General features: G+C 42.4%; 1 protein-coding gene across 5 annotated transcripts in view; it reads left to right on the forward strand.

The window, feature by feature from the left end:
- FAT3 (FAT atypical cadherin 3) overlaps positions 1-18,138 on the forward strand; it is a 667,592-nt gene that overhangs the window by 530,330 nt on the left and 119,124 nt on the right. For 4 of the 5 annotated variants that reach the window (XM_027040011.2, XM_027040013.2, XM_053203779.1 and 1 more), the window contains exons 5-6: positions 6,499-6,813; positions 9,143-9,353. In XM_027040011.2, coding sequence (XP_026895812.1) covers positions 6,499-6,813; positions 9,143-9,353 — 526 coding nt within the window. Of the gene's footprint in view, positions 1-6,498; positions 6,814-9,142; positions 9,354-9,821; positions 9,891-18,138 lie in introns of all 5 variants that reach the window. The other variant, XM_027040010.2, reaches the window with a different exon arrangement.

An 18,138-nucleotide genomic window follows, 5' to 3' on the forward strand; every position in this document is an offset into this window, starting at 1 on the left:
ATTCAGTCGGACATTCAACCGACTGAGCCACCCAGGCGCCCCTCCAGTAAGATGAAATTTAATAGGGACATTTAGAAAACTCTGCCCTTAGCTCTGCCCCAAAACAAACCACACACTTAATAGTTTATTGTTTTTGACAAGAAAAAGACCTAAATGGTTTAATTCTTTCATGTCACAGACCTGTGTGCTGCCCCCCACCCCCACAACTACACATGATCATAGACGGAATAAATAGAGGTGAGATTGTCTCTAGTACAGTGGAGGTAGTTTGCACAGGCCTGAGTAAGTGTGGTATGTTGTTGTTTCATTGTTTTGTCCTGGCCATTGTATTTCAAGAAGCAAGCTGATATCTAGGAAAACATACTGAAAGAGGTAACCAGTGTAGTGAATAACAACTCATTATATGCAATGAATGACCTGAGAGATGATTATATAAATTAGAGCTTTTCAGTCTGAAATGAGGATTCTGAAATAGCCCTATGAATTTTATGAGTATGGCAGTTTTAAAATTTGCCCCCCCCCAAATTAGGTAATTATTTAACCCTCCGTGCAGCTAGATGTGAGGTTTATGCCCCCACCGCCCACCCTGCTTAAATCTGGACTCTGGGACTGTTGGCCAATAGAATGTGGATCAAGTGGGGCACCTGGGTGGTTCAGTAGTTTCAGCATCCAACTTTGGCTCAGGTCATGATCTCATGGATCATGAATTTGAGCCTCACATTGGGCTCCAAGCTGACAGTGCGTAGCCTGCTTGGGATTCTCTCTCCCTCTCTCTGCCCCTCCCCCACTCATGCTTTTTCTCTCTCTCAAAATAAATAAATAAACTTAAAAGAAAAAAAAAAGTGGATCAAGTCATGCTGTGCCAGTTTCTGGGCCCAGGCCTTAAGAAACTGGCACTTGCCACTTTCTGTCCTTTAGCCTACTTGCTCCTAGAATCCAGCCACCGTGCTGCAAGGAAGCACTATTGTCCCAGCCAATGGCTACCATCACCCAACAGAAGTGTCCAATGACTTCAGGCCCAGTTCCCTGTGACTGTGATTGCACGAGCAACTCCAAGTAAGAACTTCCCCACTCAACCCCTGAAATCAGGAGAGATAATAAAAGCATTATGGTTATTTAAGCCACTTGGTTTTGCATTACATAGTAGTAGATAACTGGGAAAATGTGGAAGAGGAATTTGATTTTTCCTGTATAATTTTAAAAACAGGAAAACTAGTCTATGGGAAGCTGCGAACGGTCTAGGCTAATGATTCAGGTAGATTCGGGTTAGCTATTAAAAAAGAGCTTTGAATAAAGCAAACCTATCAGACAACAAATGAGCTGCTTCATAAGGCATTGACTTGGTCTTACTGAAAATATCCAAACCGAGGCCAAATGATTGCAGGTATGGAATAGGATCTGGGGCCTGTGGGAAGGGTAAATTTAGTATGAATCCATGTTTTCTGTTGATTGGTTCGTTGGTTGGTTTATCTCCCAATGTACCTTGAAAAGAGTTTTGTAACTAGAAGGCACCCGATAAATATTTCATTTATTTAATAAATATCTGTTGAATACCTACTGCATCTGTTGTGGCAGGCACTAGGAATACATCTCTGAACAAAATAGATGAAAATCTATGCTTTATGGAGCTCATATGCTGATGGAGGAAGACATGCAATAAATAAGAATATGAATGAAATATATATCTGATGATAAAATGTCAAGAATAAATATAAAGTATAGGAAGGGGGATATGTAATCCCTGAAGAGAGGTGTACAACGCTAAGGGTAATGGCCTGGAAATAGCCATTTATGATGAATTAATAGGTAAGGAGAATGCCAGAATTGAACTCTCCATTTTAGAAATATTAAATATATTTTCAGAAACTCTCAATAATCACTGGTGACAAAGCAGTGGACAAGACACAAGGTCTCCACACTCAGGCAGCTTCCATGCTTATATTCTACCATGGGGAGAGAGAGAGCAAATATAAATACATCAAGTAATTTCAGTGAGTAAGAAGCATGGCCTTCCACCAGCTGCCATAACTCCAGAATTCTCAATGTCCATCCATTTTTCGTTTTATAAAGCTTTGCATCTTCCAGAGATAGGCTTATAAACATGTTCCTCTTTATGGTTTTATTGTTATACTCCACTGGGTCCTGTTGATTTCCTCTGGTTCTGCCTGATAGACACAAACCCCAAGGGCATGAGAGAAAAATGAAATGGGCTGTACTGTACTTTAAAGTGGTAGTGAACTATTTGTGATTCCTTTTGTTAGGTGCTAGCCAGAAGCACCTGAAGAAATTAATCTTTCGGGTTTTTGATTAATTGCTGAACCACTGATTATTGATCAATGGTGAGAACAGAAAATCCAGGTTGAGATGACTCAGTATTCCCTGTCAGATTGTGGCAAGAAGGGATAGTTTCAAAACAATAGCTAATTAATGGAAAATGATGCAGAGGAGTAGATGGTGGGGATTTATCTCAGTTAGTTTTGCTTTAATCTCCAGTGCTGTTACTCCTTTCCCATATAGACGAATTCCACCTGGTGGGTTGAGGCCTAAGGCAACATCAAGTATGAAGCCTAAAAGACTGATTGAATCATTAACGATTCCTATTCCAGGTACAAACGTAGCTGGACACATGAGTGGGTCTAGAGAAATAAAAATGGAAATGAAGACTTTGAGGTCAGAAATGACGTAGTTCAGTTCAGCAAGCATTATCAAGAATACACCAGGTTCCAGCAAAGATGAAAAAGACAGACTCCCTGACTCTGAGTGGCTCACAGCATACTGAAAGAGCCAAATACATGAGTAGATCACTTCAGTAGATTGTAGATACGTGTTTGCAATGACCAGCACGATTTTGGAAGTGGCTAGAAATCATTATGGGTAATCATGGGATTGGTAGTGTTCTCAGTGATGCAGGGTGGGTATGAACCCCATGGTGCAGGGTTAAAATTGTGTCTAGTTCCACCCGACCTCCATTCACAGACTCAAAGCAAGAAGCACTTAGGAGATCATGTTATCAGTCTTAATTTCCTTCAGATGAAGAAACAGACTCTTCAGTGTCTAAATGTTCTCTCCACTTATTATCTTAGGGACAAGTTTGGGGTAAATTAATTCTTAATTTCATTTAACGATGTTCATTTGGCACTTAGGGCTGTACCAGGTGCCAGAACACAACAATGAATAAGAGTCCCTGACCCAGGGTTGTTCTAGAAGGATTGAGTGGAGACCAACAGGAAACAGAGACTTGAAAAATGCAGTTGATAGGGGTGCCTGGGTGGCTCAGTCAGTTGAGCATCTAACTCTAGGTTTCAGCTCAAGTCATAATCTCATGGCTTCGTGGGTTCGAGCTCCACATCAGACTCTACACTGGCAGCATGGAGCCTGCTTGGGATTCTCTCTCTCTCTCTTCTCTCTGTGCCTCCAAACTTGTGCTGTCTCTGTCTCTCTCAAAATAAATAAGTAAACTTAAAAAAGAAGAAGAGGGAAGAGGAGGAGGGGGAGAAAGAGGAAAGGGGGGGTGCCTGGGTTGTTCAGTCAATAAGTATCTGACTTTGGCTCAGGTCATGATCTTCTAGTTGGTGAGTTCAAGCCCTGTGCCATTCTCTGTGCTGACATCTGGGGGCCTGGAGCCTGCTTCAGATTCTGTGTCTCCCTCTATTTCTGCCCTTCCCGCCTCACACTCTGTCTCTCTCATAAATAAGCATTTAAAAAATATTTTTTTAAAAAAAAGAAAATGCAGATGATAATTAGTGTCCTAGAGTTATGCACTCAGTGTTTTGGGAACACGGTGGGAACGCCTCCACCTGTCTGCAGGAAGCAGGAATGACTTCACAGAAGGAGTATTTGAATTGCAGCTTCTAGAATGAGTCATGTATATTCCCAAGACTGGGCATTCCGTGGGACAAACAGCTGTGAGTGGAATAGTGGTGTAGAAACATGACGACCTCGGAACCTCCCAGGCTCACAGTGTAACTGGGTATAGAGGCTGAAAGCGGTGGATGATACAAGATGTTAATAAGTCTGGCCAGATCCTTGTCCTCAAGGAGCCCCTGAAGGGTGTCATACAAGGTCAGTGGCATGATCAAATTTTTAAGGCAGCAATAACACTTTACAACAAGGATGGAGGCAGGGAACCCAGCAGGCTACTGTGGTGATCCAAACAAGCTGCAGAGGAGGCCTGTCCTGGGGCAGCATGGCCAGGAACGTGCACGTGAGAGATACCTGCTTGCCTCCAAGCTTGGTTGGATGCTGATAGTTAGAGCAGAGACTCTAGGTGGATGCCCAGGGTTCTGGGACAGCCCAGGGTGTGAGTAGGTAGGACTATCATTCACTGAGAATGAAAATAGGAGAAGGGGAAGGTTGAGGGTAATGATTTCAGTCGGTGACTTTTGGGGTATTGGGGGTAAGAGGTCCAGAGAACAGATTGCTAGTAAGTAGTTGAACATGTTGGTTTGGTATGGGGAAGGAGACTAGGATACAAGAGTACGTACTGGGGAAGGATCAGCTGTAGGTGGTGGAAGAAACTGTGGATAAGGAGATGGGGGAGTTACAGGATGCCTGCATGGGCTGAGGGAGCAAAACAGCTGGGTGCTTGAGGTGAGGCGGGGCCCACAGCTGTGTGGCTACCAGCCTTCCAGGCCTGTAAGCAGACACCAGAGGGCCTGGGTTTGCAAATCCAGCTGTCCTCCAAAAGAAAGCGTTTTTACCGCAGCAGGATCCTCAAGTGAGTGTGAACACAGCCAAGAAGGTCTCTCTCCTTTCCTTGGCAGCCCCCTGGCCCCAGCATAGCCCCAGAGCCCCTCACAGAGCCTGCTGCAGGGCATTTATGGAAAAACAAGGAGGTGATTTTGTGCACAGTGAAGGCAGTGGGAGTTGTCTGGATTTGGAAAGAGGCTGTTCGAGACGAAAAGAGAAGCAGAGAAGCTGAGCGGCCAAGAAATCAGTGTGTTTTGGTCAACATTAACTCACCCGGGAGTATATTATTTTACTTCAGCAGCAATGGCAGAATGTGCCTTTTTAAGAGCTCAGTGTGTCGGGGAAAACCTCAAGAGTCAAAATTCAGCCCTGGCACATATTGGTCCTGACGTGTTTCTTTTGTGAAACATAACAAACCAACTGGGAAAATAACTTTAGAGGGAAACTTGATTGATTTTTCAAAGAAAGCAAGACCTCCTATGAAAATTTATCTTAAGTCTATTAAAGCCGCTCTCCTAGGCGGCTTGTAAGAGAAACTAAACTAGATTGCCGTCCCATTTTGCAAAAAGCCTTTAATTTGTTTTCCCACATTTTTGGCCTTTGTTTCCATTATTCCTGTCAGTTGCTTTATTAGGTGAAAAACTGGATGACCAGGTGCTGTGATTCACTGTTGTTTTTCTCTTATTGGTGCCGAGTACGTCTTTATGTTCCTTCTAGCCTCCCAATATATATTTTGGTGTAGTAAGCTGTCTTATTCCAGGTAATGATTTAAAGACGAAATATAGGTTCTTCCAGGTTTGTGGTCACATGGAATATTAAGAATTGCGAAAAATTGAATAATATCTGGCTTGGCACTTAGTAGCAATGGGACATCTATTTACTCATCTGTACAGTGGGAACAAATAAACCTCCACTTCCTGAAGAGGGTGTTTGGGAAAGTGAATGATACAGCACATGCAAGAGTGCTTTATTAACTGTGTCACCATCTACACGTACAATTATTAATATGATAGTAACTATTACCACTATGCCCAAAAATATTATTCACACTAAGACTCAAAGACTTTACATAGGCCATGTAAATTCTTTATATACCTGCTCTTCATTCGTTCCTCTTTCTTGGTCTTCCCAGATACTCATAAGAATAGCATCTCAGAGATGTGGGAAGAAGTGTCCATCCCCCTCGGGTTTCCCAGAGCCAAGAAAAAAAAATTATTTTGCTACTGTTAAAAATATATTGTGACTGTCAAATGCACTTACAATGAGCCATCAAAATTATGAAGCGTATAGCTCAGTTTTCTTTTTGTACAGTGACAATGTAAAACTCACAAATTTTACATGACCATGGAAACGGAAAAAGAAAAGGAAGTGAATACTGAAAGAATTTAGATGGTGATACCATTGTCCAAGAATTAGAAGAAATACCCACTGGTTAACATATAATAATGATTATATATTGCTTTTTGTGTCTCTTAGGGGGGCATATTTTATGTCCACTAAGCTTATACAAGCAGTACATTTTGTAAAGTCAAATCGTACTTTTCCCCCTCTCCACACCACAGCACAATGGGAGCTCTGCCTCCCTCTTGCCCTTTCAGCAATGATTTCCATTACTTGATGTAGGGCAATCCTTACTTTTACGGATGAACTATGAAAAGTTATGCATTGACCATGAACTATACGGGAATAACAAAAGTTGAGATGCCCTAAGGCATAGGAGAGACCTTTTGTGGGGTGGGCAGAGGGAAGAGTGGCAAGAAAAGTTTTTCTCCGTTCTGATTGCAAACTGCTTTCTCTTTCAAAACTCAGGTGACTGTGACAGATGGCGGTTCCTCTCCAAAACAGTCCACCATTTGGGTGGTGGTTCAGGTTTTGGATGAAAATGATAATAAGCCCCAGTTCCCAGAGAAGGTCTACCAGATCAAGCTGCCAGAACGTGATCGAAAGAAGAGGGGAGAACCCATTTACAGGGCTTTTGCGTTTGATAGAGATGAGGGCCCCAATGCAGAAATCTCCTACAGTATCGTGGATGGGAATGATGATGGAAAGTTTTTTATTGACCCTAAAACTGGCATGGTTTCTTCCAGAAAGCAGTTTACAGCAGGGAGTTATGACATCCTAACGGTAAGATTTTTCTGAACCTCAATAACATGCATGGGGGGGTGGGAGTTACTTTCTTATTCGTGTATATCCCTTTGAGTAATAAATCTTTAGAGTAATAGTTTAGAGTAACAAGTTTGGAAGGCTGCTTTCTGCCTCAGTGATATTTTTAAATAATGAGATCATTTCCTTTGGTTGTATCCTGTCAGCAAACCTCCCCCATTCCCAGTACACAGTCTGTACTCAACCACACTTCCTGTAGCCTTACATCATTTTAAGGTACTCAGCATAGATAGAAACTGAGGGTAGAGGAATAGCAGAGTGAAATATCACATCCACCACTCAACATATCAGTCACTCAATGTGTCCCCAACACTTCCCAAAGAAACACCTCTTGTAATTGTTGACAGTGTGATAGGACATGAATTTAGCTGTGTAAATTGTGAGACACAGACCACAGCTATGCTTGTTCTGCAAAAAAAATGAAAACGCTTAAGTTAAAAAATGACTACATTTTTGCCATTAGAAAATTAAAAGCAAAAACAAAAAACATGAGCACTATCTCAAATAGAGATTTAAATTCCTGTATCTAAAATGCCAGCCTGCTCCCGCCACCCCCAACCACTTTAGAAATATAGCACCTATGCCAGAAAGGGGACTGGTCATCCTTACAAGTGATGGGCACTTTCCAGGGTCCCAACAAGAGTTGGTCAAGAGTTAGAACCATCTGCTGTCCTTCTCTTATTTTGCAGCCTTCTCTGCTGTATAAAGTCAGCCCTTTATGATTTTAAAGGATGGTCTGAGTCCCTTGATTTGTCTGTTCATTCTTATGGTGTGGACTTGGTTTTCTTTCCCTACTCAATAACATACTCAGAACAGTGGGCAGAGAAAAGTGGATAATAAAATACTAGCTCTGTGTCTGCCATTAGTAGCTCTGACATAATGTGTGCTACTATAGTTGTGTGAGATTTGACAATGGGAGTCTTTAAGGACTGAATGGACTATAGTAGAAACTGTTGGTGCCTCACACAGATCCCCTTTACCAGGCTGGGGCAGCTATGCCCCAACTGCTGTGCGTGTTGGCTGCTAAGGGCTCACAGATGCCCCCTTCTTGAGACAATCCTCCTTGGCTAAACTTCTTGTCCCAGGAGATTCTCCACTCCCGCCCCAGCCCAGCAGCCCATTCCCAATGAATAACTGACACAAAAGTCTAGCCCCTTGCCTCCAGATGTCTCCAACACAGTGGTGGGATTGATGATTCAGAACTCCCCATGGGATCAGGCTGAGATTAAATTTCAACTGAGACCACGCCTTTACTTACCATCTTTCTCTGTTCATCTGCTTCATTCAGTCCCTTTCTCCTGAGAACACTTCCCCAACCCACAAAATGACATGTACTCAAATCCCTGTCTCAAGCTCTGTTCCCAGGAAACCTGACCTAAGACCTGTATCTTCAAGGGGTCTTCAATCTCACAGGAATTTTCTGGGGCAAAGTGATCATCCATGAACATATAGCATTTGGGTGCTGTGAGTAATTGCTGTTTCAAAGGCTGTGATGATTGGCCATGCACCTATACATGTTATTTTTAATATGTGATATTTAAAAACTCATTTTTAAATTTCCCATTAGTGGTTTTTGCTTGTTGAACTTGAACCCTCATTGAAGTCCAGGACACCATAGCAGTTGACCCTGCACAGCTGGGTGAGGAGACATGCTTTCTTCAGTTCTTAAATAAGATCACAGAGGAGAGTCATTGGTACCCCTCCTCCCTATCCTGCTGTCTCTGGGAGCCCATGCTTTCACCAAGAGAGTCCTTCACCCCTTCAGAGTTGGTGTAACTCAAAGGCTTCTGAGGCAGTTAGAGCAAGGCTGCTGCCTCTCTCACACCTAGCCCATCACCCTCCTGGGATTCTGAGTGAATAGAGTGCTTCTCCAGAATAAAGCAGAAGGAAGGAGCTGCACAACACAACCACATACACACACACACACACACACACACACACACACACACACACACTCACAAATGAGCTATTCCTGTCTATGTAACTATCATCTGTGCCCATAAAACACTAAAAATGATAAGCGCCACTTTTGCTTTTTAAGTTGTCCACATCTGTAAAGTTGGCGGTGGTTCAGATCACCTTCTGGTGAATGCGGTGTGGGACCCCCAGGTGACTGAGTTGTCTCCCCCAATTCCTGAGCTCATTCTCCCCAGATCCACTCTCCCTTCCCTTTGCTGACACTGATGAGGATGGATTCTTGGGCCAACAACAGATGTGTGACAGACCTAGATTTCCACAGGGATCTGACTGAGCTCTAAGACCTCTTTCTCTGTTCTCTCCGTGTGAGTAGATAAAGGCAGTGGACAATGGGCGCCCACAGAAATCCTCCACGGCCCGCCTCCACATTGAATGGATTAAGAAACCACCCCCTTCACCTATACCACTGACTTTTGATGAGCCGTTTTATAACTTCACAGTAATGGAAAGCGATAGAGTCACCGAGATTGTGGGGGTGGTGTCTGTGCAGCCAGCTAACACCCCTCTGTGGTTTGACATAGTTGGTAAGTTTCAGTCCCCCAGAGCAGTACTGGCCAACGTAATCATTGACTGGAGTAACTAGCAAAAAAAAAAAAAAAAAAAAAAAAAAAAAATCAGAAACAAAAACAAAATACAAAAAATTTAAAAATTAAAAAAAAAAACCACTAACAATTAGTGCTAAGACGAAAAGATATATAGTGCTGGAATGCAAAAGAGCCAGTAAAATGAATAATCGACCTGTGCTTTCGTTCCAACTCTGTAGCTAAGCTGAACAGAAAGTGCTCTCTGGCTGGATTTTCCATAGTATGTTATTTACTGCAATCTTAATGTCTTTCTGTGTGTCATTTAAATTCTATTGTCACACTTGGCTAATCTCATTTCTAAATGTATTGATGGTACTAGACTTTGCTGTCCTTCATTTCTCTCTTTTTCTTCACCTTTTTTCTGCATTCTGTTCTTTTTTTTTCTGCTCCCGACTGCCCTGCTTCAAGGTGGCAAGCATGCTCGAGAGATGTTCTATATTCTACAGACAGCTTGTGGGCAGAACTGTTCAACAGAAGGTACCCTTAGTGCAAACACATTTGCTAAAATACAGCTATCCAATCTGCCTTTTACGGTTTTTTTTTTTAAGCAAATTAAATTACATCTTTCATAACTGCCTGTGACAGGCTGAAGTGCAGCCCACAGATTTCATACATGCCTCTAACAACTATTGCATTACTCGTATCCACTGACTCCTTTGTTTGAGGTTTGATGGGGTTTGAATTTGGGGGGAGGGGTGGTTTTGATTTCTTTAAAAAGATTTTTTTCTCTTTGCTTTTGAGGTATATGGGCTTTTTGTTGTTTTGTTTTTATCATTTTGTAGGTTGGGTTTTTGGGCCTTTTCCGATTGAAAAATAAATTAAAATTTATCCCAACACCTGTGTTTTGCCGCGGTAGTGCCATTCATAGACCAAAAAGCTCCACCAAGAGGGGTCCCTGGCTGCCATCCACAAAAGTAAAGACAGGAAATGGAACCCAGATATATAGCCAGTGAGAGCTTCGTACGAGAACAGAATAGAGAAAGCAGACGGAAGCATGTAGGACAGACCTTGGGAGCCAACCTTTAAATTCTTTGAAAGAAAATGAGCAAGCAGGCTGCAAAAGGAGAGGGCAGAACAGCAGCCCTGCCCTCCACACATAGGCAGGGAGAGGTGGTGCAGGGGAAACCAGTGCTGAGGACGGCGAAACAAAACAGCCCCTAGCCTGGAGGACAGAATGGGGAGAATGTGCCAGCCCTGGATCTGACACCGGGTTGAGCTGGGTCTGACTTCCCACGGTTCTTTGTGGGAGGCCGGGAATCCAGAAACCTGGTCTGTGGGAATCATTTCCCTCCATTTGTCATTGCCTGGATCGGATGGGCAGGAACCTACCTCTGTTCCCAGGAATGGCTGGATCTGGAGAAAGCATTTAGAACATTCCACATCTGTTTTCATGAGGCACAGGAAAAAGAATGCCCCGTGGCCTCCAACCAAACCTCAGTAGAAGGTCCTGTGAACTCCCCCAAAACGGGCGTGTGTTCTACATATTTCATCTTATGGAATGCTGGTAGAATGTCTTTGCTTTCCTTAGTTGGCATTAGTCACGCCATCCCTGTACATGACCATCATCATTCTGAACTTTCAACTCCTTCTTCGTCTCCACTTAATGCATTAGAAGTGGAACCTCTTCTGATCCAGGAAAGATGTCTTAGATTCCGTATCTTCTCACTAGTTTTCAGCCCACAAAGTTATTATCTCATGCAGCTTCTTCTTTCTTGGTGGCACACGTGCCTCACCTGGTTGTCTGCGCTGTCATCCTTCGTGGTTCCTTCACTGCCGCCCCCAGTCAGAGTTGTAGAAAATGCATCTTGGTTTGCACATGTGCCCCCTGATACCAGGCCTCCAGGGGCATGTGCAATAATGATTGATTTCTTTTAAATATCCCAGAGAAGAGTGCAGCCAACCCTCAACAGGCAACAGGGATCCTGGTGTGCTGTCCTAAGCTGTGGGAGGGGTTGCTGTCTCTCATCAGCCACCAGCGTACCTCCTTCCTCCCCTGACGCACCAGTTCACAAGCACCTCTGCACCCCATAGCACTGCTTCTCTCCCTCATGTGATCCATGTCTGCAACCTCGTGCCCACAACACAACCTGCTACCATCTCCACCCAGCCAGGAACCCCTTATTTGTACACAGCACAAATCCTACAAAGCATACCTTTCTCTGACGCTCTGACCCCAGATATCCAAGTCAGTTTGCAATTCCTTAGCATTTCTGTGTGTGTGTGTGTGTGTGTGTGTGTGTGTGTGTGTGTGTGATTGGGTGGAGGTAAGCATGCCTAGTAATGCTGCATGTAACATTACCTGCACGTTTTCATGTTCGCATTGTTAGTGCTATTGTGCATTTTCATTTCTGTTGATCAATGATCATTCTCTTTTTAATGTTTATTTATTTTGAGAGAGAGAGAGAGAGTGTGTGTGTGTGTGTGTGTGTGTGTGTGTGTGTGCATGAGCTGGGAAGAGGGTGCAGAGAGAGTGGGAGAGAGAGAATCCCAAGCAGGCTCTGTGCTGTCAGCTCACAGCCTGATGAGGGGGCTCGAACTCACAAATCATGAGATCACGACCTGAGTCTAAATCAAGAGTCAGCCACTTAACCGACTAAGCCACCCAGGCACCCCAATCCAATCTCATTCTTAACCCTTAGGTCAACGTCTTTTTCTCCTCATTCCTTCCTCCTGCCAGTGCTTCTGTTGATTGCTTCAGGGAGAGTGGAATAAACCATGGTGATGGAGGAGATGCTGCAGCCAGCCAGTGCATTAACCCTACTAATGCCTCTTGAGATGACCCCAGAGTCAGGGTGACCTTCCAGTGTCTTTCCAGCCATAGCAACCATAGCCTCTTGGACAAAATGAGAGCTAGTCCAAGAAGAGAGGGGCAGTTTACAGATGACAGCCCTCCCTGGAGTGAATCTCTTCAGGCTGCTCCAAATCCACATCCAGAAATCATTATCAAAAACAGAGCAGCATTTTCCATGTTTCACCACCTTCGTGCTTCTAAATGCCGTACTCTTCCTAAAGAATCCTCCCCGTATCAGTACATGGAGTAGTTCTCTACATGAAGACCTACAGGGTTGTCCCTCTAGTCTAGATGCTTCCACCACAGAGATTTCACTGTAGATCTGGTATCATCTAGCTGAGCTTCTCTTACAGATTGAGCTTACTGGGCCCAGTGCCCAAACAGAATGTGGTTTTATTTCCATCCCACATCCAGCCAACAACATCTTGAAACACCAACTCTATGTCACCACCAAAGTTAAATCTTTCCTCCAGATGCTGGGGTTGCTTTCAGTATCAGTATGGTCCCCTTTCCACCAAATCCCCCTTTTGAGAATCCTTTCTAATCTAACAGAGTCATTTTTTTTTTCAATCTGCTGACAGTGTCTTTCCCCTTCTCTAAAAACCTATTGTTTTCTTTATTGTATTCAGATGTTTCCTTCTGACTTTCGAGATTTCTTGCTTATTTATCCTGGGCCATCCAGACTCTCCACTCTCTTCCCTTTCTCCTTGCCTAAGCATCTTCCTTGGGCAAGCTAACACAAAGGGAAAAGAGAGGGAATCGTGCTTCCCAATGCTTGAGAAACTTGACAGTATACTGTGGTTGAGTGTTGACATACACTGTCAGCATGGATCTGAGATGAGATGTCGGGCGTATTTATCGGTCTTGCCCAGGTAAATACTCTGTGACTCTTCCAGTGGAGTCAAGATTTGGTTCCATCATAGACCTAGTGTATTTAGATACCTATACAGACACTCAAGGTTACAGAGCATGCGACGTCCTGGCCTAGCACTTAACAACTTACAAATGCTATAACGAATGAATTCTCATTAAGGAAGCAGAAAGAGTGTTTCTGCATGCTTTTTCCCCTGAGAGTATTGTCTCCTCATTTCCATATTTCCAGATCTACCTGAGTGTTGTTTAACTTCCTTCGTTTTCCTCCCACTGTAATAGGAATTCACAAAAACTGTAGCAAGCAAGATTTTGTTCCCAAGTCTGGCCCCCCGTCACTTTTCTGTTCCTCCAAAGAGACCATTGCTTACAGTATTATGTAGCTAGACCCTCCTCAGCTTCCAGAAACAGCAGCTCCACTTGTAACCCAGTTAAGAAAGCTGTAATTAAAAGGAAACATAATAAAGTTCAGCTGTTCCGTGTTTAAACAGCCCAATGCACAGCATGTTCATTCTCTGTGTTAAAAGGGAAAGAAAACGAAGGGAACAAAAATAACCCATAATCCTCTGTGGCTTTGTCACATATCTTCACACTTCTCAGGAGACTATGATTCAACCCAGCGGCTCCTTGATTTACATTCTTTGTAATGTGCACGCAATCTGGTTCACAGTTCATTCCCCGCACCTTTATCCCGATGGCAAATGTCTGTATGGAACGACCACCGCTATTACATACTTCAAACAATGCCTCTCGACCCACAGTTGATGGCGGACACTGCCACCCATTTTGCTAGCTTTTCACCTGATACTTCGATTAGAAAAATGGTTGTTCTTCTCGAGAGTAAACTTTTAAAATGTCTTTGCTTATTTTATTTGAAAACAACTCTCTGCCAGTGCAAGCTAGCACGTAGGTCCAACTCTAGCTGAAGTACTTATCTGTGTTGCAGGTATACAAAGATCACCTTGGCTCTTAGTCTGTCATAGGTTCTTTGGGTTCTGGGCTGCTTCTGTCTCCTAAGCTTACACCTGTCCTTCTTGAACCTTGTCCCCAGTGGAGCCATCCCTTAGGATTGGATCAAGTGGGCAAGTGAACTCCTTAGCAGCAGGCCTGTTCTCTGACTATAGATTGGGTCTTTTCTAATCAAGTGGCCGTATTTCTTTATCACAAAACTCTTATTCATCCCTCCTGAGAGAAGCCATGTCTGTCTACCATTTCTAATACACCGGTTTAGCCATTCGAGTAGCGTTTGCTCAAAATCATTCAATTAACATCAAATACTTCAGTTCTCCTATTCTGCACTCTGTCCCTAATTTGCTCCCAAATGACCCTCTCTTTTCTCTGTCACAACAACATAGACCATGAAGCACATCTGAAGAGGTTTCAGGGAAATAATAAAAAGCCTAAACAACACTTTGTATATTCATTATTTTAAGAAAATGAATTTTAAACCAGATTGTAGAAGGCATTTTCCTTCCTACCACTGTTTCCTGACCTCCACCCAGCATCTCCTGCCTTCCATGTAAATATCCTTTTCGGCCCTATACTGTGCTTGCTTCATTCCAAGACAGAAAACTATTCATGATCAAACCGTCATCGGTGTTTAGCATTTTTCCTTAAGTTTGCTGTACATGCTGAACTTGAATGAACAGCTTGTGAACGACTCCCTTAATTCATTGACATTCAGCAGCTCAGTGTTTTGGAAGCTTCTCACATAACACTTCCCCCTTGGTGACTACTAGATTTTGGTTGGTGTTTTTATAATTACACACAGAGTGGAATGGAATCATGTGCTAGGGGAGGAGCCTGGAAACGTCTCTAAAGAGGACAGTGGTGTGATACCCACCATTGGATCTCATTATGGAGAGACGGTGGTACTTTGGACCCTTCTTTAAAGAAAGACTTGACCAAATCATGATCCAATGCCCTGCTGTCCAAAATACGCAAGCAGTAGCTGCTGGCTTAAAGTATTTTCACTCTCGTCCCATTTTTGAAGCTTTTTAGGACATTATGACTTGGTACATTTAACTTTAGAACCCAGTAGAAATCCAATCCTCCTCTTCTGCTCTCTGTTTACTCTGGTACACCCGTCTTTACCAAAAATGGTCACAGAGGAATGTCCCTGACATGAACTATCTGTTATGTGGGCTGTTCACAACCTTGCTTTTAACCATCTCTGCCGCACACCCCTGCAGCAACGCTCAGGCTGTGACTTTTCTACTTTCCGACTTTGTTGAAACTCAGACCAGCTCGGCGGTGTTCTCCCCTGCCCCCACCTTTTGTTTAGCCTAACGCTGCTGCACCAGCATACTCTGGCTTTGCATGTTGTGTTACTGGCTCTGAGGAAGCACATCTTGTTTAAACGGAATGCTGCTAGTGAAAATGGACTCCTCCATTTGATACTCTCACCCCAGATGAATTGGACATGGTTTCCTATGAAATGAAATCACCTTTCAGGCCAAAAGGGAGCCTGAGAAATGAGCCCTGGGGGAGAGATATGGCGTCGTTTATGAAATGGGATGCCTAAGTGGTAGGTTATTAAATTGCGTGAGGGTTGATGGTGAACTGCTGGTCTAGATTCTGTGTCCCTTGTCAGAAATTCATTTTAAAACTCAGGCAAGATTTTGGGAACCTTGTTTCCCGTGATATCTTGGTTTAACTGGGAGCACATGCCCTGGAAGTGACTACCAGAGGCTGCTCACCATATTGATGGACTGAGAAACACTTCACAGACTCTCTCTCTCTCAAGTTCCCCTTGATATGCTTTCCATTTGTCTACCTCCTTTAGAGCTTTCTGGCCCAGAGCATTTGAAACTGTAGTAGTGGATGAGGGAGACACGCACACACACGCGCACACACACACACACACACACACACACACACACACACGTGCACGTGTGCACACATGCAGAGGAGTGAGAATTATAAAAAATTACCACCATAAAACTAGCCAGAAATGCTTTTTGATATAAAAAATGAGTAATAAGAAAACACAATCTACATGTCATATGTAATTTATGTAAATTTTATGCCACTCAGCCCATGAAATGATTATGTCTTTCATCACGAGGCCCTGAGGAAAATGTGAGTCTCAGGCAGTGAGGGAGAGCACATAGGATTTCCCCATTTAAACAGGAACTGAAACTGGAAATCTTTGCTTGGGTGTTCTCTAAATTTTATTTTCATTCATCTTTAAACTGGAGCACACCAAAGTTTTATAGTTTGCATAATTTCTACTTTGCCTCTACCTACAAATTTCCACCTTCTAAAATAATTTCCTTATCCTCTATCTTTACCCTGCCCACCCCCCACCCCCACACACACAAAAAAATGTGTTCTTCATATTTAAGAAAGCCAACAACCTGGTTAGGAAAACATTCTGAAGATGATTTTAAGTCTGATTTAAAATATGAAGTAGTCCCCACCCAAAACAGCACAAAAAGTGGCACTCTACGCTTCCTTCTACACAAGTCTGACATACTTTATGTCATTTCTTTGAAATTTTCCATGGCAAAGTGTTTTTGTTTTTTTTCCCTCAGAATGTACCAGTTGATAGCAAATTATTTTCCTTTGCTCATTAGGATGGTTATTCAAAATCCCTGAATCAGCCTTACGCTTTATTTCATGTGGTTATCAACAGGAAGCACTCCCTTTGAAAGAGACATGGTGACCTGAGGCTTACTTCCCTGTTCAGCCCAGATTTCCTCCTTTTTCTCCTTCTCCTGTTCTTCAAAAGATTTTTTTTTTGGAGTGCTCCTCAGTAAATCAATTAAAGATATTAATTGGAAGATGAGTCTCTTTTTAGATGAAATTTTTGAAAAATATATCATCTCCAAGCAATTCTGTGGTCCCCTGTATCTCCATAACTTTAATTAAATGTCAAGGGCAATTATGTTCTCTCTAGCAATTAAGTAATCCTAAGTGTATATGACAGCTGCAAGCAATAAGTATTGAAATATATATGACCAGGGTTTTTTTTTTTTTAGTAAACCATGTGATTTATTCTGTGTCACTGTATATCAAATTCTACTAATTCAGGTAAAATTCTCCTTTCCCTTAACTCATCCACTCATTTGTAATTGTAATATCATAGATATTGTATACGGTATTGTTCACTGACCAGCAAAATGAAATGTAAGTATGTTGAATGGAAGAGAACCCAAGATTTCTTTTCTAAAATATGAAATTCAGTAAGTGAATCGCCCCGTGTGCTATGGCTAAATAAAATTACTGTCCAAGAACAAAAGTAATTGACATCATGGAATTTCAGACTGAAATAAATGGAGCTTGTGAACATATAGTGATATTTAATTAAAATCCATCCAACGTTTGTACCATTATCTTCTCTCCTCCTTAAAACAACAACAACTTTCATTTGGGGAAAAATCATAAACCACATTTTAGTTCACAGAGATGAAAACAGCTACAGTAATTTTAAAAAGGCCTGTGTTGTCTTAGCACATTATCAGGTATTCCTAGTCCAACAGAGAGGGAAGGAAAGTTTTTGAAACTTTCACACTGATTGTTTCATAAGCTGATGTCACATAAGCTGATGTTTTCTTCTACTTCCTTCCAGATTTCATTTTGTAAATGTCCCATAAACTTTGTACCTTTTGGGGAGAAAAATAATTTGCACTGTCAGGATGGCAAAAGACAATTTTTCTGTAAATATCCCAACTTACAGATATAGAATTTTTATATGAAACTCAATTTTTTGGCTTTTTCTTATTTTCTAGTATTTATAATTTTATTTCTGACATCTAATGGAGGGGATCTGAACTCTACCAACCAGAGTTTACCATCAATCCTAAAATAGATTCAAGAGTGTCTACGTAGTGTTGTTAATAATTGAACTATTTGTTTACTTAGAATTTAATCTACTTTAGAAAAGCAGAAAGGTCTACAAATCCTTAGCATAGAAGCCATAGCCACAGGGGGTTGGAAGGCCTGCAGTTTTCTAAATATTTTACTGACTCAGTTTATGCTTCACTTCTGTAACATTAGTGCTGAGGTTTTTCTTTGCAATACATTCTTTTTTGTGACATTTGTTATGCATTGAAGAGGCTG

Source organism: Acinonyx jubatus, chromosome D1, assembly GCF_027475565.1.
Source record: "Acinonyx jubatus isolate Ajub_Pintada_27869175 chromosome D1, VMU_Ajub_asm_v1.0, whole genome shotgun sequence".
In the NCBI taxonomy this organism is placed as follows: domain Eukaryota; kingdom Metazoa; phylum Chordata; class Mammalia; order Carnivora; family Felidae; genus Acinonyx; species Acinonyx jubatus.